Genomic DNA, 25,340 nt, shown 5'->3' with positions numbered 1-25,340 from the left:
TTTTAAAACGGGCCTTCAGGGCCAAATCCGAAACTATAAGGATTAGCGAAAAATGCTGAAAGGAGTTACGAGGCCGATTTTGATAAAAACTAAAACTGCATCATAACTTTTTTAAAATAACTTTACCCTAGCCGGGAATCGAACGAGTTCATTTTGAAAAAAAAATGCACCGTCTATATTATTCCACTATCTGATAGTGTTGCTTATAAGGATCAAAATCTGGGAAGTAATGATAAATGACAAACTAAAAAAAAAACCTTCAATTTTAAGAAAATACATATTTTTTCATATTAATTTGGCAGTTAAGTTCCCGCCATTCATCAATTTAAACATTTGTTTCTAATCATTCGAAATGGACGTTTTGTTTCCCAATAATTTATATTTTTATGTCCGACTTAGCTAAAGTTATTTTTAGGACCATTAAAATAGATTTACTTGCTATGGGCGGAGTATCGTTTAATACAGATGTAAAGTTGACAATTTGCGAGAATTACTTTTAGAGTCAAATCCGAGTGATTACTAAAAAAAGAGATATAGAAAATCATATTTAACGTTGAAACGAAGTTGTAATCAACAAACAATAAGAATTTACTATTTAATCAGTTATCTATTTTCATTAAAAAATCAATCCTAAAAACGGCGGTAACTTAATTGCCAAACTATTACTTTCTCATACTAAGCCGTATGTCATAGTCATAACATCGAATAATTAGTTGATTAACCAACAAATTCTTTAATGGTATGACTTATGTCTGTTTCTAAAGAATTATACATAAATCATTTGTTATGTATAATCCTTAAGGATTAGTATGCCAATGTATGGAAAAATACGTATTTTCTTCAAAATTTTCCTTTTCCTTTAATTTGTCACATAACATTATTTCCCAGAATTTGATCCTTATAAGCGACACTATCAGATAATGGAATAATATAGAGGTGTCATTTTTTTTCAAAATGAACTCGTTCGATTCCCGGCTAAGGAAAAAAATATTTTAAAAAACTAATGATGCAGTTTTAGTTTTTATCAAAATCGGCCTCGTAACTCCTTTCAGCATTTTTCGCTAATCCTTATAGGTTCGGATTTGGCCCTGAAGGCCCGTTTTAAAAATTCACCCTGTATATTGTTACCTTAATTTGCAAATCAACCAACTCCACTTTTTCTCAAAATGTTTTATTTTTTTTATTTTGATGGTAAATGGCGTTGAAAGAATCATCAAAATAAATAAAAAACCACGCTAAAAAGCACTATGTTTTCCTTTCCAATGACCAGAAGACTTATTTGGACATATTATTAATATTATACATAATTACTACTGACACAAATTGTACATAATAGTATAAAATAAGGCACAGCCATTTTCCCGACAGTTTGTACAATATTTAAAGGGAAATTACTTATACAATCAATAATAACTACAACAATTATTCTGTAAATATATTTATAATAATTATATTTGCAATTTCTTTATAGTTTATTATTATGTGTAAAAACCAAAAGTAACTTGACCAGATTTGACCATGATGATATTTTATTTTTGATGAACCAAAATATGCAACTTATAATTTCCTTGGATTTAACCATATTACTTTAATAGCGTAATACATCTAAATATAATTATTTATTATGATTTCATACTAGATTCTATAATAGTGTTTACACTGCAATTTGTACTACGATTGCATAATTATAAAATTAAAATAATTAATATTACCCATCATTGAAACTAAAGTAATTCATGTATTTAATTAGTGAACTAAATCAACTTAATATTTGGTATACAAATACTGTTTTATTTTATTAAACTTTCAGTTCCTCCATTACATCTTCAGCTTCAGCTCTCAAGTTTTCCACTTTTTCTATCAACATCATCTGTAAAAATATATAAAACTAGTTTTTTCCACATCTAACAAAAATAATGTTAGCTCTTAGAATTTATTGTCGAAAATAGGCCTTTAAGAGATCGGCCTTCTTAATTTTTCTTTAATAAGTGTTGAGGACCCTAGTAGCTGAAAGACAGCAGGAAGATACTGCTGCTTTTATAACAACATAATGGTATTAATTTTACGTCGCACTGTCGCAAAGTTTTAAGATCTTACCCTCGCAGCACTGATGAGATGGGTAGCAGCGGTTCTGGAGAGATGGGCGACGGACGATATTAGATCTTCGGCAGATGCTTTCGCAAGGTCTTCTATCCTTTTGTACCCCGCCCGCGAAAGTTGAAGAGCTCGTGCCTGGGTGTTAAAAATATTTGAATATTGAATTGAAAGAAAGTAGTTATTTTTATTTTAAATGACGTAACAAAAGGAACATAGGAAAAATAAAAGAAGCAAATCAGTCTGCAGTTAATATGATAGAATGTGGCCAGTGCCTTTGATGGACGACTTTTTGCTTTGTAACAGCAAGAAACCAACGCTGTTTGGTTTGAGACGTGTGGGCCAGTTTATAAATTCAGTGGTAAAATTTGACTAACATCCGACAAGCTTTCTTCATTATTTGAAGTTGAATATAGATGATGTAGGATAGCAAAAACAGCATGAAATAATAATAAGAATAAAGTGGTCGTATTTCGCTAATCAATGATAATGCAGTTGACGATTCCCACTTATCCTAACTCACGTATTAAGGCCTGGCCAAACAGAACGCATAATTTAGCGCCGCGCTAGGCGTTAGCGCTAGAAGGAAATCCTGACGCCGCGCTGTAGCGCCGAGTTGTGTTGTACGGGGTTACTACTGAGCGGTCACACAGAGCGCGTACGCGTACGCCTGTCGCGGCGCTCGGCGTTCTTGTCGCCGGGCGTTGTATTTTTTTTTACAGGTATGCGTAAAAGCGTCATTGTATGGGAAAAATTACGCGCGGGCGTACGAGTACGCGCATACGCCTGACCGCTTACTAGTAACTCAGTGCAATACAACTCAGCGGCGTCAGGATTTACTACTAGCGCTGACGCCCTAGAGCGGCACTAGAAGAATACGCGCTCTGTGGCCAGGCCTTTATGATGATAAAAGACTATGTATATGATCAAGTCGATGATTTTGATGATGACTATATTGTAGACTACCTGACCAGACAAACTTTGTACCGCCTCAAAATCTATTTATTAAATATATTTCATATAAAATATAGCCTATGTTACTCGTGGATAATGTAGCTTTCGATTGGTGAAAGAATTTTTAAAATCGGTCTAGTAGCGTTTTGAGCCTATTCTTTACAACCAAACAAACGAACAAACAAAGTTTTCCTCTTTATAATATTAGTATAGAAGTATAGATAACAATAATAATGATATTGGCGAGCCGCGTACCTTCCTGACGTTGGGCAGCTCCATGAGCTGCTGCAGCTCGGGCGCGGCGCAGTGTCGCAGGCGCTCGGCCAGCGCCAGCAGCAGCGGCGCGAAGGCCCACCAGCGCTGCAGCGCCTCGCAGAACCGTTGCGCGCCCGCCGCGAACGCCGCGGACGAACACATTATAGACTGCACTGTGCCACGCGGGATTATGTATCTGCAAGCATAGATTAGTAAAAATTACTCACCCCTAACAAGGAAATTAACCTGTTTTGACAATTAGAATTGTCACTGTCATCTATTTTCGTATTTTAAAAAGTATATAAAAATGTAGTTTTTAGGTCATTTACGAATGAAACGACATTTCTCCGCACTTTTTTTTTTCGATTTCGTGTTTTTGCACCACTTAACTGCACATGTCGGCATTGATCCGCGTAAACTACACCACGACGGCCATTAAATGGCTGACACATTTGTCTGTCATTTAAGCCATTTAATGGCTTTCTTCAATTACAAGCCAGTGAGATATCTATACTTGTGGCAAAAAGAATGGCGGATAGTGGTTTCACGCGAAAATTAAAACTATATTTTTGGGAATTTTTCCATTTTATAAAATTGAAATAAATCTTAAGTGATTAGTTTATTAACACTTTAGATTAACACTTTACACTTCCCAAAAGACCGAAGTCCCTGAGAAGGAATGACCAATGTGCTTTATGTATATTAAATATTGTTCATACCAGAAACTACTGATTCCATAAGTTGTGTCAAAAAAATAGCTTACTTGTCAGCAACAACGGGAACAGGAACCTGTTTCCACAGGTCATGCAGCATCAACGCCACGTAGAAGCGACACAACACTTGTTCCGAAACGTTCTATCAACAAATTTTCCTTCATATACAAACTATTACAATAAGGCAATAAATGAATATTTTGAAGATTGTAGACAAGCTTTATAGTTAAGACGCTGGAGGACTGGAGCGACAGTGCTAAGCGCTGGTTCTGGTATAAAGGGTAAGGCAGACATACTTATTCCTTCCAACTTAGTCCTCAGGGGTAACAACGTATCTGTGCCCTACCTCAGGTAGCACTCTTATTTGGGGTTGACTACAGTTGTCCTTGGACAGTAGCCACTTATCATCGGATGGATTACATACTCAGTTTCTACTTCTACTAATAAACGTGATGGGACTTACAGTTATAGGTTTTCCAGTCATCATGCGGATGGCGTTATTTTCTGTGATTCCTAACACTTTAGCTGTTTGAATGCCCTCTTCATCCAAATTGCTATACTGGAACAAAAGATTTTCATTTAGTTATAAATAACTACAGATTGTTTATTAGAAATTAACAAAAGTAGAAAAAAAAAGTTTGACCTTTCCATTGACAATATAAAATAATTTAACCGGATGGATTCTATGAAAAAAAAACAAATACATAAAACTCCATTCTCTCAACTCTTTCCTTTAGGGAATCTAACCTAAGACCCTACGCAGCCGACTGGCATATAATTCAATGTACCATATAAGATAACGGAATTCTTTAAAGAAGCTTAATTAAAACTACTATTAATTCCAGTATTAATTACTAGTAATACTTCTATTAATTCTAGACTAACCAGTGAATAATAATGTCTGTAATCGGGTTTTATCCCGGCCGCGTCGTGCGGAGTGACCAAGTACAATAAATGTAGACTACCCATCAGGACCAGCCCGCGGGAAGCCACCTCCAGATCTTCTAACAACTGTCTAGCCACGTTCAGTTCGAGACATCCTGCAAATATTAGCATAACATAAGATCATCATCAATAATAATAATGTAAACTACATTATTTCAATTAAAAAACATAATTAATTAGCCTTTTCCTTTAGTTTGTCATATATCATTACTTCCCAGGATCTGATCTATATAAGCGATACTATGCCAAGGTAAAATAAATCAGTTGTTTTTTTTTTCAAACTAAACTCGTTCGATTGCCGGCTAGGAAAAAGATTTTCAAGAAATCTGATAATGCTATTTTAGTTTTTACCAAAATCAACCTCGAAATCAATTCAGCATTTCTCGCAACCTTATAGATTCGGATTTGGCCCTATTTGAAAAATTAACCCTGTACTTATATTTTCTCAATTTAATAAAAAAATACTCTAGATATTAATTCCCTAACTACCTTTTATCGCAGCAAGTCCCAACGGAGTGACGACCAGGTCACAGTCGTCCCCGCTACTCTTGTCCGGTAGTTCCAAAACACCGCTCTCGAGTAGCGAGCGCAACTCCTCGTCGCACAGTTGGTTTATGTCTATTGAACTGAAATATGTACTAGGTTTTATATCGTTTTAGTCGCCTCTTACGACAGGCAGGAGATACCGTAGTCCTATTCTACTCCCGGAACTACAGGGACGACGTTTCGGATACCTAATTATGAATCAGACTATAGTAGCACATATGGACACGTTAAAGGTTGTGTACACACTCGTCGTTGCGGCGTAGCGGCGAGCAGGCGGCGCGGGGTCAGCGCGCTGCACACTGACATCGCACTCGCCGCCGTGTCCGCGCGTTCCTACATGAACAAGCACATAGACAACTTAACGGTGATGTACACACTCGTCGTCGGCGACGGCGAGCAGCGTGGCGGCGAGCAGGCGGCGCGGCGGCAGGCGCAGCGCGGCGGCGGGCAGCAGCAGCGCGCCCAGCGCCGGCCGCAGCGCGCTGCGCACCGGCGGCAGCCCGCCCGCCAGCTGCGCCCGCACCGCCACCCACTCCGCCGCCGGACAGATCAGGATGCTCTCGCCTGGGAACATACATTGCTAATTTAATTTGTCGCTTAAGTTTTTCTCAATAATTAAGGAGAGATTAAATTATGTAAAATTACTTCCTATAATTGTTTCCCAAGTAGTGAAAATATATTATTTGAGATCAAATAACACATTTTTTAAAAGATGTGCTATGGAGTTTCTTTCGCCACTTCTTCTCCATAACGAAATACCTTGTGAAGTTGTGGTAGTTGTATTGACCTTCAAAAAGTGCTCTGTAAAGAACCTATTTTGAATAAAAAAATGATTCAATTTGATTTGATTGTAATCTTCAAAAAATATTCTTCCAGTTGCAAGGCATCCTTAAGAAAAATCTACCTTTCAAAATATATATACTATTATAACATAAAACATTTTATTCCAAGCCATATTCTCTTCTGAGTTATAAATTCTTGTCTCGCTGTCTTTTAAATCGATTTTATTAAAGTTTTACTCTAAACCAGATCTGAACCTCTCTTTAATACGTCGTTATAAACGGGAAATCAGTAAAAATGGTTATTAAGATTTTTACGTAAGAAAATGTGGCGATTTATTCGTCACGCCGATTTATAATAGCATCATACTAACCAGTATCGCAGATGCCGGCACGACCCGCCCGGCCCGTCATCTGGCGGTAGGCGGCGAGCGCGAGCGGGCGGCGGCCCACACGCGGCGCGCGGATGATCACCCGCCGCGCTGGTAAGTTTACGCCCGCTGCCAGTGTCGATGTACAACACAGCACTGAGATTACACCCGACCTGTACACACACAAATGAAAGATATAGTTACACAATTACACATACAAATTTCATCGATTAACTGCGCTGTGCTTTCAACCATAGCATTTGTTATGATTATTTTTTTTATAATATAGGAGTAGCAGACGAGCATTCAGTCCACCTGATGATAAAAAGATAGCCACGTAAAAAGTGTTCTATACGTAAACTTGAGACAATACCGCAATATTTTTTTATTTATTTATTTTGTATGATAAAATCGCGAAATTACGAGTAACATGGCAAAAGGTGAAAAAAATATATTTTCAAGACGCCAAACCATGATTACATTGCTAAGCATTTTCATAGTTTATTTTCTATTGTGTTTATTTAGTATTACACTCTTACTATTTGAAGTACCTTTAAATAAAAAATAAAAAGTTTTTTAAACCTACTATAGAATTACCTAATACGACGTATAGATACAAATAAAATACTCATCAGTACTTGCAGGAGGCTTGAGCATTTTCAGCATAATGTCGAGTTTTCATTATATAATTATATGTCGTTGCTCGCCGAGTTACTCGTCTAATTCATTCTCGTTACATTAAAACATAAAAAAAACACTCGCTAATAAAATAGAGATCCATAGTAACCTAAATGCGTGTTCGAGCATCGCGCGCTCGTCGCCCCCGAGCCCGGCGTGGTGCCACGCCACGCCGCAGCGCACAGCGCGCGCCAGCTCGCCGCTCCCACCCTCCGCGCGCAAGGCACTGGACAACGCCGCGCGCTCCGCTACACGGTGGGACAGCATCTCTCTAACGACAGTATTGTACTTAAAAACTCTACTAAATTATATTCTATTGTATATGATTTTCGTTTTCTTCCATCTGTGATGGAAGAAAGCGAAAATCGTAATTGTGTAAACAGGACCCTCGTCACGTATGTTATTTTCTTAATTTACTCTATCCAAATGAGTATTTGTACTAATAATATTTACGATTTTTAACTTTTCAGATTCCTGTGAATTTTCTATCAAATAGCCCACCAATAGGGCAGAACACAATAAGTTAACATTACTTAGCGGTAAACATTATTTTATTCATCATAATATTTATAATTATGTTAGTAATAAATATATATATCAGGTGTTGCTTACTTCCTCTGCAATTTGCACAACAAGGCCGCAACATTCTCGCAGTTTCGCTTGGTGGGGCAAAACACGAGGCAGCAGTCCGCCGGCACCACCTCCGCCACCAGCCCGCCCAGCATGTCAGGGTCTAGGCTAGTCGCGGCTGGCGAATACTACAGAAACGATACAAAATATTCTAACGTAAAATCTAAACAAAATAGGAGTCTAGCTTGATCGCACGTTATGGATCTCCACCATTTGGATGTAATGCATATTCTATAATGAGATGATAGTAATAATGATCATGAATTTTTAAATGTTGAAGTAGAAGATATACATCACATATTTGTAAGTTTTTTGTTGATTGCACCCTTTTATATTTCAAACTTATCTATCTAATAGAAGTATTAAAGTTTCCTAAGGAACCATAGTTGTGTTGGTGTAGCAGTGCGTGTTGTTGTGGTCGTAATAATTGTACTACTGCTGATGTGATAATGATGTTGGTGATTGTGGTTATAGTTGTCTATACCATCTTTATGAATTATGACGTCACTAACATCGTAAACCAGCTGCCGTTCGGGCACCACCTCTAGGCCTTGCGCACCGTACACGAGGCGGTGCAGCGTGTCGCCCAGCTTCACGTACTCGCGAAGCTCCACCGGCCGGAACTGCCGCTGGAACACCGCCGCGCGCAGAAACTGGGCCAGGTCGGGCAAGTTGCCGATCGTCGCGCTCATGCCCACTATTTGGATGTTCTCTAGAGAAGAGATAGACAATTCAATCTTTGGTTATGTGATGGTTGTAGAAAAGAAGCAATTTAATGGTTTTACTTGTAAGCATATTAATAAAAATTCAGGGTGGTAGAATCTTACATTGTTTGAAGTGAAACCACCTGTAATATTAAACAGTGCTACATTCTAGTTCAAAGATTCAACTTCAAGTAGAATTTACAGAAACTACAGATGTCCATGGAGCACTTGACTATCACATCACATTGAATTTTTTTACATTTATAATAATATCATTGTATTAAATACATTATTGTAAATTTATTTTATTACAAAATATTATGACTATGATCCTATTAACAAATATCAACTTTGATTACTATAAACCAATATTAAATGTTACAGCTGAATAAATAAAAATCCAGTTACTCACTGTCAGCAACAAGTACCGTAGTTAACAATATTTCGAGTGTTGCCCCGCGCCCAGGCTCTCCTATCAAATGTAACTCATCCACCTATAAACAATATACAATTATGCATTAGAAATATTTCTTACACAATTTTTCAAACTATATTGCCCACATTTTAATTCCCTTTTCTAAAGTGAAGCAACAAATCTATGTTCTCTAGTGCTTTACCAAAAGCAATATTGTTCTAAAAGAAATATTCAATAATTATACTGTAAATAAAACCAGAAACATTAACAATTATAATTTCTGAAGATTTATCCAACGAAATAAAATAAAGTTTTGTTTATCTCACCACTATGAGCCCAATTTCATGCAGTCTATCCAGTTCCATCAAACTCCTGACCAAAGCAAGTCCCTTCTCAATGGTAGCTATATAAATACTGTTTTTCTTGCGTCTCTTCTTGGGTGGCAGGTGACCTTTACCAGCTGCATACTCCTCCACTAAAAAATCCAATTGTACTGCAAATGGGGAGAGAGCCCATATCTAAAATTGTAAACATATATCCTAAGATATTCAAAAATGCCAATATAAAATAATAAAGAAAATAAACATTTTAAATTTTGTTCAAACTTAATAATATTTTCTGAACAAATAATATAACATCAACTATAAATTAGATTTTGGGACACCTTTTTAAATCTAAGATATCCTAAGAGATTTTTGTTAGGTATGAAAACTGTAACCTAAATTGTTGATAAATTAGTTACCACAAAACATACCTTCTCTTGCACAATAGCTACAAATGGCAATATGAAGAGAGCATTGTGCTTCCTGTTGAGAACTTCTCGCAGCATCAGGACCTCGGCCACTAAGGTCTTGCCACCACTTGTTGGTAAAGCATAGATCAGGTTTTGCCTTTCCTTGATTGCATCCAAGTTAAGGCATTCTTCTTGCCAGTCTAAAGAAAAGCGTAGAGGGCTTTTAATGTTAAAATTTCATTACCATACAATAACCTTATGAAAACATAGCTATAAGGCAGATGACGGCTTTTTAATGGGAAATCATCACCATATCCTTCAAACATTCACAACAACAGAAAAGTTGCCACTGCATCACTGGCTTCAAAGAGCTCTTTCTATAACCTTTTTTACTGATGCTGTAGCCGTATTTCTTTGGGAGGGAGATCATAATAGTTAAATTTATACTCACCATAAAACTTCTCTATGTTTCTGAATGTTTGGAATAAACCTCTGGTAATGGGTGGCAGACCATAAAAGTTATTACTATTAGCATCTTGTAGTTCTATCTTTGATTTAGCTTGATTAGCCTCTTCTCTTGTATGGTTATTTTCCTCTACAACAATACCAGTTTGAATATCTAATAGAAAGGAATCTTTTGTGTCAAATAAGTTGTCTTGGTGCTCATTATCTAAGTTGTGAGTAATAGATTGATTTACAGCATCAAATGCATCTTCCACTTCTTGTATAAACTCCTCTGTGGCTACTGCATTACGATTTTGACTCTGTTTTAGCTCTAACATTGATTGAAACATTTCATCTGTTATTTCATTATCGTCCACAAAATCTCTAGGTGTGGCCCTCTCACAAACATTGCTCTTGTTCGCATAAAGAGACTTCCAATTCTGAAAATCGCTTAAATCTTCGATACCAGGGGAGCAGGGAATGTCACTACATACCGAATTGTTACCCGAATCCCGCATGAACTCTATTTGGTTGCATGGCAGTGGAGACTCACACCTTTCTGGAGTCTTCAACAACGCAGAAGCGATCTGTTGAGTGATAGGAGTGCTGTTGGCTATGAAGCTTTCTCTCCAACCATCCTTACTCCGTATAATTCTGCCTGTTCCCAGTCGTCTTCGTTTCGGTGTGGAAAGACCATGCATAATAGTTTTGCTTTGTGAATTCATTTTTTTACTGATAATAAATATTAATATAAACACTATTTAAGTATATGCCATTATTTAGAATTAATAATTGCAAGATAAAAGTAATGTAAATAAATAAATAGCGGCAAACTATATTTTGTTCAAATTTTCAAACTTGGTTACGTTTGACACTTTTGACAGTGACAACTGACAATTTCAAAACCACTAAAACCAGACATTTACCATCACGACATGTTTTGTTTCGTCTATAAATTAATGAATTTAAAACAAACAGTTTAAAAGATAATGGTATTTTTAAATAATTCTAATAAACCTGAGGCGAAGTGGTATGCTACCTCCGAATAATCATTATTATATACGCCTGGTATTAATAACCAATATATCAACTGATTTACCTTTCAAACATCGACAATTCACAAGTTTTAAAACTGATCGCGAAACTTGGACCACAGTATAAGGATATACAGTATTTTATCTTCATACAAACGCACGAAACGCAAGCCACGCCTACTCGCCTCGGGCCGGTACTAACTCGGTACACGAACATTCGTGAATGTGCCACGGTGACGAGCGGGTGATGTGACGGTTTTGTAAGATATTTTGTTGTTTCAAGAATAATATGGCGAAGAAAAGTTATAGATTATATTGTGTTGTTTTTGGTTGCTTCAATTCGTCAATAACACATCCAGATATAACATTTTTTAAACTGCCTGGAAACTCCGAAAGGTAAGACAATTACAATGATTTTTATGTTAATACTAGATACTTAATCTACTAGGTACTACTACTACTACTAAATTAGATTAGTTTTTAATTAATACAATTTGGTATTTTAAAAAAATACGTATGATTGTTGTAATTTTGGTTCAGTAGACAGGTGTCAGAGCTTGTTATTTGAGGTTATCCCTCTTCTGAATTAATAGAATAAAACTATTTCTTCGACCAATTTACAACTTTTATTATTCCCGCGCAAAATAAAACTCGAAACTGTTGATAAACGAAGGGCTTGCTTGCACAACGCACGCGTCGTATTTATTCGTCGTCGCGCGGCGCAACAAAGGCTGAGGGCGTGGCTTAGCGGCCTTTCGGCACCCGTTTGTTCGCGCGATATGCCGCCGAGGGACTATTCTGTAGGGGCCCTATTCTGTAGTGCGTTACAATGTTAATCTAATAGCGCATATATTGGCCATGTTTTGCCCTTTTTAGTGCATATTTGCATGCATATTTCGACATTTTGATAGTGCATATAAGGTAAAGTCACCTATTTCCGCGGTATTTTCACCAAAACTAGAAAGAGCGTCAAATATTAAGTATTTACTGCGGCTGAAAAAGGAATTAGATAATTTTATCAAAAGCTTTAGTATTTGTTCTTTTGAAATAGACTCGACTTTTTACGGTAAAATTCGCTGAAACCACTATTCGGCGCATCTCTAATTAAAATTATTATTTAATATTGTAATAAAAATTAAACTAAATTTTGCATAATTTATGTTAATTTATAAGCTATCATGTCGAACATATTTCATATTTTATTGTTGTAACTGTCAAGTACCCAATTATAAAAATAGTTTCTATTACGTAATATATACATATTAAAAAACATAACATGCATTTTCATTCAACACTTTCTATATAATTAACTATAGCATTCATTTGTTTAAATAAAAAAATACAACATTTACAATCAAAAAATTAAAAAGAAAGTAAAGTATGCAGATGTAATTAAAAACTGTAGGCAGGCAGCCCTAACGCGTTACCGTGCCCAGCGCAACCGTAGGTATCTAATTCAAGGTCAGGGCAGAGTTAAATTACTGTATATCCATATACTGTGCTTGGACAGATTGAGTATTAATAATAACGGATGATACTTTAGCAATGGCAATGGTTAAAGCTATCAGCAGGCTTCGGGAATATTTTTTTATAATAATAAATATCGATTTAACTTATGTTGTCCATATATAAACTTAGTAGTAAAAACCCCCATTCGTCATAGCGCCTAAGTTCCAAAGTACCCCGCTCACCATTGGTAAAAGTGTAGGGATCCTGGGAGTTGACATCTCGCGTGACTTGCAGTATCGGAGTCATTTGGAAGTTAAAGCCAAGTTGGCTTCAAAGAAACTGGGCGTCCTGAACAGAGCCAAGGAGTATTTGCACTGGGGGGCAACTCCTTCTGCTTTATAAAGCGCAAGTGAGGTCCCACATGGAGTACTGCTCGCATCTCTGGGCAGGGGCACCACAATACCAGCTTAACCCGCTTGACTACGTACAGAAACGCGCGGTGCGAATCGTCGATGACCCAGCGATCTCTGATCGGTTAGAACCCTTAAGCCTGCGGAGGGACATAGGTTCCCTCTGCGTGTTCTACCAACTTTACAATGGTGAGTGTTCTGAGGAACTGTTTGATCTGGTGCCTACGTCGCCTTTTCTTTATCGCACCACTCGCCGAAGGATGAAGTTCCATCTACATCAACTGGACCCGTGGCGGTCTTCCACGGTTCGGTTTGATCGTTCATTTTTGCCGCGTACGTGCAAAATATGGAATGAATTTCCTCCTGAGGTATTCCCTCAGGACTATGACATGGGGCTCTTCAAGAGGGGTGCAAAGAGCTCACCTTCAAAGCCGGCGATGCATAGGCGACTTCTCTGGTGTTGCAAATTTCCATAGGTGACGGTGACTGCTTTCCATCAGGTAGCCAGTCTGCCTTATCGTTAGGTTACATATAAAAAAAAGTAGGAATATAGCATGCCACCGGTAGGATCCATCCAATTTTGGACTTTTTAAAAACAAAACAAAAAGATGACCATAATCCAACGCACACTTAACATATCGTGAGAATTCATTCTCATACACTGAATTAAACCACCACCTTCAGTCAGCCCATTATGTGGTACATTAGTGCCAAGTTATTATCCTTCTAAGAGCAGATCCCAGTCAAGAAATAGGGCCATAATAGATTGATTATAAATTTCATCATGTCCTATTTGGCGTGAATGCCACTATGCAATATGAACCCTATCGTGTGAACAATTCTACATTTTTATATAATGTAGAGCGTAAATAATATATACAGTTTCATAGATTGGAAGTAGCGTGATCGCTTGTGAATAAATTTCATACGCGCTACCATGCTTCTACAGGCACGTTCCTGTTTTATCTGTAGATAGCAGATTCTGATCTAGATCCAGGTTGGTCACCTGTAACTTTCTTCACTATCACCACCACTTACACAGGAACATCGTGATGGTGTATGTTCCAAGTCTCCATTTGTGCAGGGGTACCCGTGCCCAGAGCCTTTGGCTCGCTCTGTTAGGATATTCACCTACCTAACATTATCCGGAACGTAAACAAAACGATATAAATAGAACAGTTAGTCATTAGCTGCAGTTCATCTTTAATAATAGTACCTACCAATATGCATATCAATAAATTGAGAGAAAGTGTATGTAATAGTATTCTAATTCGCCTATGTATACCCCTAATAAAAAATTACTCTCTTTAATTGAAATGGTTCTTGCTGACCAGTGTGAGTGTGATGCTCCATCGCTACACATATTTCTGCCTAATAACAGTTATGTTAAGCGCTGCTGTGTTCAGGTTTGAAGGGTAGGTAAGGGAGACATACTTTTCCGAGGCGTTCCAGCTTAATCTAATAGGAATATCTAATGCTATCTGGGGTTGATTACAGATGTTCATGGGCGGTACTAGCCGCTTACCATCAGGTGGACTGCATGTTCGTCTGCCACTCCTATATTTTACAAAAAATGTCTCATAGCAGCAGTATAAGGACGCCTCTCGAACTTCTAAAGACAATTGGATGTGATCACCCGCAAATTGAGAACCTTTAGTAGACGATTCTATAAATACAGGTACAACAAATGCTCATTTTTGATTATTTTTATGTTCACTTTTTCATACAACTTAAGAATAATATATACCCATCTTTGTGAAGTCACATAGACCTGTATTATACAATAGGAAAAGCAACATCCAGTTACAATAATACCTATTTGGCGATGTGCCAGCGACACCGACCTGAGGTAGAGGAAGAAAGAGTCAACCTCATTCATCGAAACCAGTATTAGCATTACATGCCTGGATTTCGGGGAGTTACAAAAAGGTAGATAACTAATAATCAAATCCACTATTGATTTAAGTTGGATAATATTAATTGAAAATGATCCAGCACTCGTCATCGACTCTGTATCAAAGAATGAACGAAAGATAAAATTCCAAGTTAGGAGAATGTGAATGATCTAAAAATATTATTTGAATGTATCTGGTATACAAGCGGCTGTAAATATTTTGAGCGTAATTAAAAAGTAATTTGGTAGGATAAGGTCCGCAGCCACGCCCTTCGCGTCCTAGCACGTCCGGTTGCAAGCGGGCCGCGGAGCTTTAGGCGCTCCGCAGAAACCGGAGCTGGCTGCGATCGGCTCAAAAATGACCGTGGCTAAATATATCGCGGGGGGAGCGGGCGCTCGCGCCGCCGCGCGCTCGGCCAGAGCCGCCCCGGTCGCCGCGGACTCCACATTCCAACGTCGCTGTGCTGCCGCTCGGAGCAGTGTGTGACTGAGTGACCGCCTTCAACCCGTGCGACGTAAGTGCCGCGCCGTGTAGTGGAGTGTGTGCCTTGTACAGTGTGTAGGAGCCCTTAGTGCGTTCGGAAACCTGGAAAAAGTTTAGAGCCGTTTTGGGAGTTAAGTTGCATCCGCTACATGGACTGTTGTGAGATCTAAAAATACTCGCGCGTGGAGTGTGCCAATTTGGTGCGGCTGCGGCGCGCGGAAATAGAAAATCCATGTATAGCGCGGATAACGTTACCGCACCGCGCGTGCAGTAACACCCATTACATGAATTTACACGTTCTCAGTGCACCAAACCGTTGTACATTAATGAGACCGCTATACACGATATATACACTACACACTGTACACAACTCACTTAGAATTCCTTAAAATATATTTTTTGATATTAAATGTAAGAAAATGTAAAACACAAATTACGTAGCCAAAAAAACATTTACAAATAAAACAGAAAAGATTTGACAAATTACCAGAATATTACCTTTTGCAAATACTTACTTAATTGTCACCTAAAAATGACACATTCAATTAAGTATGCAAAAGACCCACAAATAATATGAGAATACAAATACCTAATATATTATTGTAAAAACTGTAACTTTGTACTTGATACCGTATTTAAGAAGTAAAATTATTTCCTAATTAAACTTTTAAAACTGCTTGATTTTTACAAGTAAACTAAATTTTGATGAAAAATATTTTTTGAAGAAGACAACTTGATATTAAAATTTTAATAATAGAATATACAGTAAATATTGTTAATATTATTGTGTTTTTTATTATTTAATTATCTCTTTTTAGTATATTTAAATCGTTAAATAATATACCTATCAACATTTATTATTTCTGTATATGTCATTTCTTATATGCCACGCATTAAAAATATTATTTAATTAATTCAAAACATCATAATAAAATGTAAACATATACAAAAAATGAACAAAAGTAAATCTCAAAGAATCGAACATAACATATTTCATAAAAGAATTCCCTAAATTCCGTAAAAATCGGTAGCTCTGCGAAAACGCGGCTGGGCGACATCGCTAGGAACGCGCAATCCAATTTTACACTTTCTTTGAACGGCTGCCAACGCGCGCCCGTAGGTGTGTTTAATGGTAGGAAAGATAAAACCGGCCGAAAATAACCACTTCGTAAACAATATGCTGCTAAATGTTCTACAAGTTCCAGTCACGTTTCATTTAAAATCAACGTATTAATGTATCGACGTTTCTTCCTTGGCACACAAATGCTCCAATTACCTGTATGCACTTGCTAAATACATTATAAATTCATCTATAAGCGTTTAGTAATAAATCGTTAAACTCGATATCAAACTAAATTGAGATACGATTTGAAATGAGGAATGATAATTAAACGCTTGGCACGTGCATTTGATTCGATTACTGGTCGGTAAATGCATAATAAACAATAAAAATTAATTGCTGCCACTGACACATATCGGTTTTCAGAGCAACATTGCTGCCAAAATTTATTAACTTATTAAATTGCAATAAATAAATGTACCTAAAGCTCAATAAATTAAACGGAGTTTTACAAGGTACTTTAGTCGGACTACATTTCTTCTGTACTATTGTTAATCCGAAGTAAAAGCTTATGACGCATTGTATATATGTCATAAGCAATGCAACAGAGTGATATCAAATAAATTATTGCAAGATTGCAATGAAGGCTTTAACAATGCATCATTTTTTTTAAGTATATAATCGAGAGTAGACAATTAAGACAGACTCAAATTATATTTCATAAAATAATATTGCAGTTATTTAGTTAAAAATAATTCTAATAGATCAAGATAAAAATATTTAGGCCAGTATTCCGTTTCACACATTTTATTATGAGTGTCATAGATGAATGTAGTGCTTCGTGACCTGATTAATATTTATAGGAAGTAAAATGTAAGGCGGCGGTTTATAATTTTGAAATGCAGCCAAAGACTATCCGATCGATTTGATTGTAAACAATATCGACATGCAGCACGTTTGCTTGCCAAGTTATAAATAGCCCGTAACGATGATAAAGATGATGTTTGACGTCTTATAAATAAAGCATTAAGACTTACCAAGCTTTCATTTCTCTTCCAGATTTAATAAACCATCACCATGTCTGACGAGGAAGAATACTCGTGAGTATATGTTTAGGCAGAGGATGGATAAGCGGCAATAACTGAAGAAGTCATCGATGAACTTGATTTTATTTGGAAACATAACTATGACATTTTACACAATTTACTTTACATAACACTTTTAAACATACATAGCAACCCTCTATGTTTAGTATTAGTTTTTGTTTCATGTCAAGTTAACTAACACATTTGAAACCTTTACCACAGTCACTTAGAATAGAAACACTACCCTGTGTACTCCTTGTGTTTAAATATAAACAATGTGTTTCCCACAGTGGCTCCGAGGAGGAGGAAGTAGAAGAAGAAGTTCCGGAGACGTAAGTTTTTAGTCAACTCGACAGTCTTTCTTTCCAAATCTGACTCTTAGACACCCTCAGTTTGATTTTTGATTCAGCTTTTCTGGGCCTGGTCTCTTTGCCTTCGCCAATCTCTCATTATCAAGGGAAGCATAGTTTTATAGACTTTCTCCTAAATTATGAACGCTCATCAAGTGTGATTTAGGCGTAGCAGGTTTGAGCCCCAGACACTTGCTCCCGATACTTGGGTTTGCTGCACGCCTTCACCAACTCCTATTCTCTCTTTTGTTGCAGGAAGTAAGTGGCGTGCCCTTTTGGTTGATCCGACACTTGCACTCACTTCGCTCTTTAGGCTAAGTTTAGACGTCTACATAACGCTTATAGTGCTAAGACTCCACTTCCATTGCTTTCAGATAACAAACTAGTGGATCCGTCCAGCCGCTGTATTCTGCTTATCTAATACCAAAACATCCACGTAACCCCATTATCACTCGGTCAGCAATGATCTGTTCGGAGAGGTCAGCGGTACGATCCGTCTCTGATCTCTTCGTCGTATGGACTAAATCCTGTCGTGTGTCTCGTTGGGCTTAACATCTTCGGCTTTCTATAAATGGTTAAATATTTGGAATATTTACACAATTTCTAATCATGTGCAATTTTCTTTTCTCCGGACGCTGTCGACGTTGTTCCGCGAAGGCCCGCTCCTAAACCTGAGTAAGTATCAACACAAGACGAATATACTTTTTACGCTTCGCTTTTAGTCGATGGATTGTGGCCTCGAGATGGGTATGCAAGAGCTATGATTGGCAACGATATTAATCTACTGCACTGGGTGGACCAGCGTCTTCACATAAAATATCCAAATTTCTAAAACCATGAGGATGGCTTTTAACGAATTATTTATTCTGGATGCGCAAAATAATCATCTCACCGCTTATTTTTTTTCTATCTTTATTTTGAGATACTGAGTGGTATATTGTACAATGTAGTAGAGGCTGATTGTTATTTTCTGTTTCTAGGAGTAGACCATCGATCGCGTAAGTTGCACCGCTCTCTGTGGTGTCACTAACTATGTAATCCTCTCATTAACTCAATAAGGCCCGGGCGCATGTTTCTTTATGTGCTCAATCCTCCAGATTTATCGCATCCGACCAGATGACCGTCCAGTGAACATATAAAACTCGCACAGTGGTCGGATGCTATATTTAACTATTAAGTAGGCGTTCTATTTTTGAAATTCATTTTACGCTGCGCCCGCGCCGTTTAGAAAAGAATCGATATGTCGGTCAATGGGAAACTTGTGAAGTCCTTCTGACTTATTCCCAAATAATTGCATGACAGGTGTAGCATGACATGCAAGCATGATCGCCCTGTAATACAATAATGTTATAATAAATAATATATGTATACCATTGTCCTTGGTACGTAATATCATGTCATTTATGTTAAACCGACACTTTGTTAGACATTGACAATATCAGAAACACAAACACAAACATACATAGTATGTGACACGTGATATTATTATATGTTCTTACACGTACATATACAAATGTAATGTCATTTTAAAATGAATAATCCGTTCACAAAATAACATAAGTATTTGGAGAGTTAACTTAAATATACAATACACACCAGTACAAGAACCAATCAGACACTATATTTAACAAAATACAGCAACACTGTTAAGCTAAAAGCTGAATTGTGTTATTCATAACGAAATTCGATAAAATATTTCACCGTAACAGCCGCTATATATGTATTGTGAACCGTCGACGCGACGGTCTCTAACATTAACCAACGTATAGTTATTTGGCAAAATATTTACCGAGCCTCTTCATTTTTCAGGGGTGAAGGAGACCCAGAATTCATCAAGGTAAATTCAATATTTATTGTTTGGATAATCTATGAAATGGATATGAATTGAATTAGTTCTTCTTCTATTAACATGGAATAAAATAATTCTACTGAAGCTCACTGCTTAATTTAAATTAAAAACATCTTTTCTAATCTTCATCATCACAATATATAATTTTATCGAAACAACGGATGATAAAATTGTAAACTCGAGTATTCGAATTCGAAAGTTATAAATGTTCGTGAATGGCAATGTTCGCGCATTAGTAAGACAAAACCTTATAAACACCTTCGATCACAGACACAAAATTATAAAATAATTTCCTAGATTTGTCATTTAAACATTTGCTTGTTTGAACAGCGTCAAGACCAGAAGCGGTCGGACTTGGACGAGCAGTTGAAGGAATACATTAACGAATGGCGCAAGCAGCGAGCCAAGGAGGAGGACGAGCTCAAGCGCCTCAAGGAGAAGCAGGCTAAGCGCAAGGTGAGGAAAACCTGAGCCTTTTCAACAAACACACATTATTTTAGACTTCATCACTTATCATCAAGTGTAATTGAGGCCAAAAATAAGCCTATCAATAAAAAGGCTAAAGACTCACCATATTGGCGTAAAATCATCTTCTCATTATCAAAGGAGACCTGAGTCCAGCAACGGGACAAAAACGGGTCGATCACGATTATTTACTGAAGAGTGTATTTTACTTATTTGTTTCGTGGTGGAAATATATATGGTAGAATATAGAAAAATGTGTATTAAATGAAATTATCACACCAACAGGTATCTCGCGCTGAAGAAGAGAAGCGCCTCGCTCAGAAGAAGAAGGAAGAAGAAGAAAGGAGGATCCGTGAGATCGAGGAGAAGAAACAGCGTGACATTGAAGAGAAGAGGCAGCGACTCGAGGAGGCCGAGAAGAAACGCCAGGCTATGCTCCAGGCGATGAAGGAGGCCAGCAAGACCGGACCTAACTTCACTATCCAGAAGAAGAGCGATAACGTAAGTAGGACCATAACTAGATGTGAATACAGCCATAAAATGAATTAAAAGAACGTAACTAATAACTAAATATTTGTCTTAGACAACAAATGTAAATTAGAAAGCAAATTTGCGAAAACGTCAATTGACGATTACGTCAACAATGAAGAAACGACAATCGTTGCGACGGGGTTAAGATTCAAAGCCTAGAAGATATCTTAAAAGTAAATACTATGGATTATTTAACAATCAAAAAGAGTGACACAATTAGTAAAAGTAAATTTCCTTCCAGTTTGGCCTTAGCAACGCCCAACTTGAGCGCAATAAGACCAAGGAGCAGTTGGAGGAGGAGAAGAAGATCTCGCTGTCCATCCGCATCAAGCCTTTGAACATCGAGGGTCTTTCCGTAGACAAGCTCAGACAAAAGGCCACGGAACTGTGGGAATGCATCGTCAAGCTCGAGACAGAGAAGTACGATCTCGAGGAGAGGCAAAAGAGACAGGACTACGACGTGAGTAACTATTATTAACTTGAATTATAAATAATAATTGATTATCAGAAATTGATTCTTAAAAAAATGTAATTCCAAAAGTTAAATATACTTGCACAAAAAACTATGATACAAGTGTTTAACCATTTTTAGATATGTATGTTCAATTGAGATTGGAGATTTATATAAGAAAACAGACTAACTTAACAGGCGTTTGAAGAAATAGCTAATAAATTTTATTTTTCCCAACAGTTAAAAGAGCTCAAAGAAAGACAGAAGCAACAGTTGAGACACAAGGCCCTCAAAAAGGGTCTCGACCCCGAGGCACTCACAGGCAAGCACCCCGTAAGTACTCTTTATAACGAAAACTACATATCCTTTCCGTACTCATTATTATTATTTCAATATTTACAATGAAAAATATTATTTTCAGCCCAAAATTCAAGTAGCGTCCAAGTACGAAAGGCGTGTCGACACACGGTCTTACGATGACAAAAAGAAGTTATTCGAGGGTGTAAGTATAGTACTAAATACTTCAACGATATCACAAGAAAATATCAGAAACGAATGTAGCCTTGCCACTTGTAGATCATGTCATTTCTACAAATTTAAATAATACGTGACCACTGACCGTTAAACTCCGTAAGCACCGCCGTGCTTTAGGGGGCACGTTATACCATTGGTCAGGGTTTTTATCATCAGATAGCAATTGTTAATTCTTGTCACCTGTTGTTTGAAAACAATTAACATGGGTTGGCGTCTACACGAGCCTCAGCGTGTTGGAGTACACTGCAGACCTTCCATAGGTGTGAGCAGAATGCTATGACCATCATAAAAGGGGTTGTAATCCCAGTTCATTAATAAGATGGGAAAACGAACTTATGCAGAGCTAGTAAAATACAAAAGCTAAAAGCGCTTTGTAATAAACACGTAGTGGGCGGAACAGTGTTCGTGCCAAACGTTGGCGCAAGCATTCCTACGCTCTGAGTCGCCGGGAAATGAGCTGATGTAATCAATCACTGTCATCGATACGCGATATGTTTGGCTTTAAGACATCAACGTAATTTTATCTCCGAAAACAAATAGCTAATACGAGAAAACCCTATATTTAAACCGACTTAAGAATGTAATCACATATGTTTATCAATATTTGAAAGGGAAAGCACCAATCATAACTTGTGAGTTTAATTAAATTGGTATTTAAACAGGGCTATTCTACTATAGTGGCCGAAATATTGGATAAGACTTGGAAGGAGAAGATGGACGAGTGGATGAACCGCACAAAAAGTAAGCGAACCACGAACAGATGGTTCCATGTGTGACGCCCGACATTTGTACCCCGAAATAAAGCATGTCTTCGCGGCATGGTCTTGCCCGAGTCTTGAGACCCGATCGTCCCTTACGACATCTATCACTGCCAAATTAAATAAAATATTTCTAAAACAAAAGACGAAGTAAAGTTAAAAATAAATCTAAAATATTTGTACATAAATTAATTTGGCAGGTTCCCAAAAGTCATTTGTATCCTCGATTGATGAATGTTTCCCTGACAATCATTGTCTTTTGGTAACTTGTTATGGTATGGTATTCAACCTTGTATTAACAATTCCCCTAGGACCTAGAAAAACTGAACAAGGACTTCCTTGAGAAGGTGTGGACCGAAAGGGCCGAGCAGTTCGGAGGCAGGCAAAAGGGTAAGTAATGTAGAATGATTCGAAATGTTATTCCAGGGTTTGACAACTTTGTTTTAAGAAATGTTGTTATAATACAAAAATTGACATTAATAATATTTCATAAATATATTTTCGTGTTGTCAAGCCTTGGAAATTGAACTAGAATCTTAATTCTTATTTCGGAATGAGAATGTTAGTCAATCCCTTAAATTGCATTATTTTTTTTAATGTTATGTAAATACACAGGTTTTATACTTGTCACTTTTTATATTTAAAACAAGAACTTAATTCACAAGAAAGTAACTAAATCACCATTAAAATAAATTTCGACACAAGCTACCAATTGAAAAACATAGTAAATACTAATTTAATTTAAATATAAAATAAAAATATTTATATAGATTTATGTATATAGTTATAGAATAATAATAACTATTCTGTTCCAGATTATTACTTTGTTTCATGAATAGATTTAGTGATTCTCGACTTGTAACATATCGATTACCGAATTACTGATATATGTCTAGTTTAGTTAACATGGCATATACCGCTCACTCTAGTAACAGTTAATATATAGATCATAGAAATATTTCAAATAGCAAATATAACATAAAGTATATTTGAAAAACTTGTAGACACATCTTAGTACTTATAAAACTAATTCCAGCTCACTTAATGACGACACAGCTAATACTCGTGGATCTAGCTAGAGGCACAAATTTTGCACATTAATCCTTTATGTAACATACATAAAGTTGAGGGTAGGAGGGAGCAACGGAGAGTTATACCGGACTCCTTTCATCTAAAACTCCAGAGATTTTTATTGCGCAAGTGTAGAGGCAACGGGTACGCTTTGGCATTATTCTGTGGCCTCGACAGCATTAAATCTTACATACGGACATCGTCCTTGTAATAGACCTAACGTAACTTAACCTAACCTGACCGTCCCAATAGCGAGACTGCCCAAATGGTTCGGCGAGAGGCCCGGCAAGAAGAAGGGCGAGCCCGAGTCCCCCGAAGGCGAGGAGGACGTGAAGGCCGAGGTCGAGGAGGACGAGGAGCCCACCTTCGAGCCCGAGCCCGAGGAGGAGGTCGAGGAGGTCGTCGAGGAGGAGGAGGAGGAAGAAGAGGAAGAAGAGGAGGAGGAAGAAGAAGAAGAAGAGGAGGAGGAATAAGTAAGGGATTTTATTCTTTAAACAATAGCTAACATGATTGGTTCACTGATGAACGGTACATACATTTAAAGTGTGAGGGCCCCGGATAGACACATACGTACTCATCACACGATTGATATACTTATGATGATATAAGTTTTATAATATTATGGTGAACCATAAGCACTTTAATTTCCTTGCAATATCTTCCTTTACTATCAAATAATAGGAACTTCAATTCGAAAAGGGAAAGAGGCCTCAGATCTAAATCCGGCTTAACTAAAAAATTTACTAATCTATTACTGAATATATGTGGACGTTGTAAAGATTCTTAATTGCCACTGAAAAATATCTCCGATTGCACTACGTATCGCTGCTTTGCAAGAATATTGGCACTACCCAAAAAAGGGTAATTTTCCAGGGGAATCAGTTTAAAATTAAACAATGTTTTTGTTTCGAGATCTTTTTAATAAATGAAGTTAAAATAAGGGAAGATACGGATATGAGTAGCTACAGGCATATGTAACCACAGTACAGTTAGACCTTAAAATAGGAAATATTTTGGATTAAATTGTACCTTTAACAGAAAAATGAATTTTGAGTTGTGGTGTTATTCTTGCAAAGCAGCGATATGTACAAGTGTCAGTCAATACGGAGCAATAACCACTTACTATCATATGAACTATGCACTCATTCGCTATTTTGTCAAACAATGTCTAACCCTATCTCCTGTTTCAGGATCCAGGCCACTCCAGACGAGGCAAGCCCGCCGCTGTGTCGGCTGTACTGTTTTGTAACCAATCCATTAACTTATTGCTATTATAAATTATTTTTATTATTTATACTGTTGAACCATTCGTTACGGAACATGAACTTTTATACGCGTTGCGTCACAACAACTATGGCGCCAATAAACTAATTTATTTCATAAGGCACATGTGTTTTATTTACTGTGAGTTGTGTATGAGAGGTTTTGTAAATAAATTATGAGATATGCGTTACTTTATATATACATTTTTTCTATTATGGACTTTACCCACCTAATAAAAATAATAAAATGGAACAAACTTTATACTATAATGGATTCAAAAAGTTTGTTGCAAGTATAAAATATGTATTAAACATGTACTCATTCATGTACGACATGTCATTCTGATGGCCATGACTAAATAAAAACTTAAAAATAATGTAGTCGATTGGAT

General features: G+C 37.1%; 2 protein-coding genes across 10 annotated transcripts; one reads left to right on the top strand and one right to left on the bottom strand.

Annotated features, from left to right (window-relative positions):
• Positions 1-1,111: 1,111 nt before the first annotated feature.
• On the bottom strand, positions 1,112-11,129 carry mus301 (mutagen-sensitive 301). Of its 3 annotated transcripts, XM_073085654.1 has the most exons (16): positions 10,269-11,129; positions 9,839-10,017; positions 9,411-9,602; positions 9,082-9,163; positions 8,478-8,677; positions 7,948-8,093; positions 7,445-7,606; positions 6,661-6,830; positions 5,885-6,071; positions 5,451-5,587; positions 4,902-5,056; positions 4,480-4,575; positions 4,067-4,158; positions 3,304-3,499; positions 2,098-2,232; positions 1,115-1,870 (listed from the first exon to the last, which is right to left on the bottom strand). In XM_073085654.1, exons 1-16 carry the CDS (start codon positions 10,984-10,986, stop codon positions 1,799-1,801), a joined length of 2,919 nt encoding a protein of 972 aa, XP_072941755.1. In that variant the 5' UTR covers positions 10,987-11,129; the 3' UTR covers positions 1,115-1,798. The 3 variants fall into 3 exon arrangements, 2 of the variants coding, with proteins under 2 accessions (XP_072941758.1, XP_072941755.1); XM_073085657.1 differs by lacking the exon at positions 10,269-11,129 and having other exon boundaries at positions 1,112-1,870; positions 9,411-9,559; positions 9,839-9,968; XR_012103375.1 differs by lacking the exons at positions 1,115-1,870; positions 2,098-2,232; positions 3,304-3,499 and having other exon boundaries at positions 4,480-4,570.
• Positions 11,130-15,424: 4,295 nt separating this feature from the next.
• Positions 15,425-25,071, top strand: TpnT (Troponin T, skeletal muscle). Of its 7 annotated transcripts, none has more exons than XM_073085933.1 (14): positions 15,425-15,563; positions 17,652-17,692; positions 17,968-18,009; positions 18,685-18,702; positions 19,008-19,025; positions 19,837-19,864; positions 20,207-20,332; positions 20,627-20,842; positions 21,114-21,332; positions 21,564-21,656; positions 21,745-21,825; positions 22,927-23,005; positions 23,939-24,159; positions 24,877-25,071. In XM_073085933.1, exons 2-13 carry the CDS (start codon positions 17,670-17,672, stop codon positions 24,157-24,159), a joined length of 1,164 nt encoding a protein of 387 aa, XP_072942034.1. In that variant the 5' UTR covers positions 15,425-15,563; positions 17,652-17,669; the 3' UTR covers positions 24,877-25,071. The 7 variants fall into 7 exon arrangements, with proteins under 7 accessions (XP_072942034.1, XP_072942035.1, XP_072942041.1 ...); XM_073085934.1 differs by lacking the exon at positions 22,927-23,005 and adding an exon at positions 22,520-22,598; XM_073085940.1 differs by lacking the exon at positions 24,877-25,071 and adding an exon at positions 22,520-22,598 and having other exon boundaries at positions 23,939-24,079.
• The last annotated feature ends 269 nt before the right edge of the window (positions 25,072-25,340 follow it).

Source organism: Epargyreus clarus, unplaced genomic scaffold (assembly GCF_041222505.1).
Source record: "Epargyreus clarus isolate Ecla_fem2 unplaced genomic scaffold, WU_Ecla_fem_2.2 ptg000023l, whole genome shotgun sequence".
Lineage (NCBI taxonomy): Eukaryota > Metazoa > Arthropoda > Insecta > Lepidoptera > Hesperiidae > Epargyreus > Epargyreus clarus.
The sequence above is the reverse complement of the archived record's forward strand: the minus strand, read 5'-3'. Positions and strand labels throughout refer to the sequence as shown.

Bases quoted from the DNA above. Each gene is read 5' to 3' on its own strand.
- mus301 (XM_073085654.1), bottom strand. From the start codon at position 10,986: ATGAATTCACAAAGCAAAACTATTATGCATGGTCTTTCCACACCGAAA. The intron at 9,164-9,410 runs GTGAGATAAACA...TATTGTTTATAG, and splicing joins ATGAAATTGGGCTCATAGTG to GTGGATGAGTTACATTTGAT. The intron at 2,233-3,303 runs GTACGCGGCTCG...TTTAACACCCAG, and splicing joins AGCTGCCCAACGTCAGGAAG to GCACGAGCTCTTCAACTTTC.
- TpnT (XM_073085933.1), top strand. From the start codon at position 17,670: ATGTCTGACGAGGAAGAATACTC. The intron at 21,333-21,563 runs GTGAGTAACTAT...TTTTCCCAACAG, and splicing joins AAAAGAGACAGGACTACGAC to TTAAAAGAGCTCAAAGAAAG. The intron at 21,657-21,744 runs GTAAGTACTCTT...TATTATTTTCAG, and splicing joins CACTCACAGGCAAGCACCCC to CCCAAAATTCAAGTAGCGTC.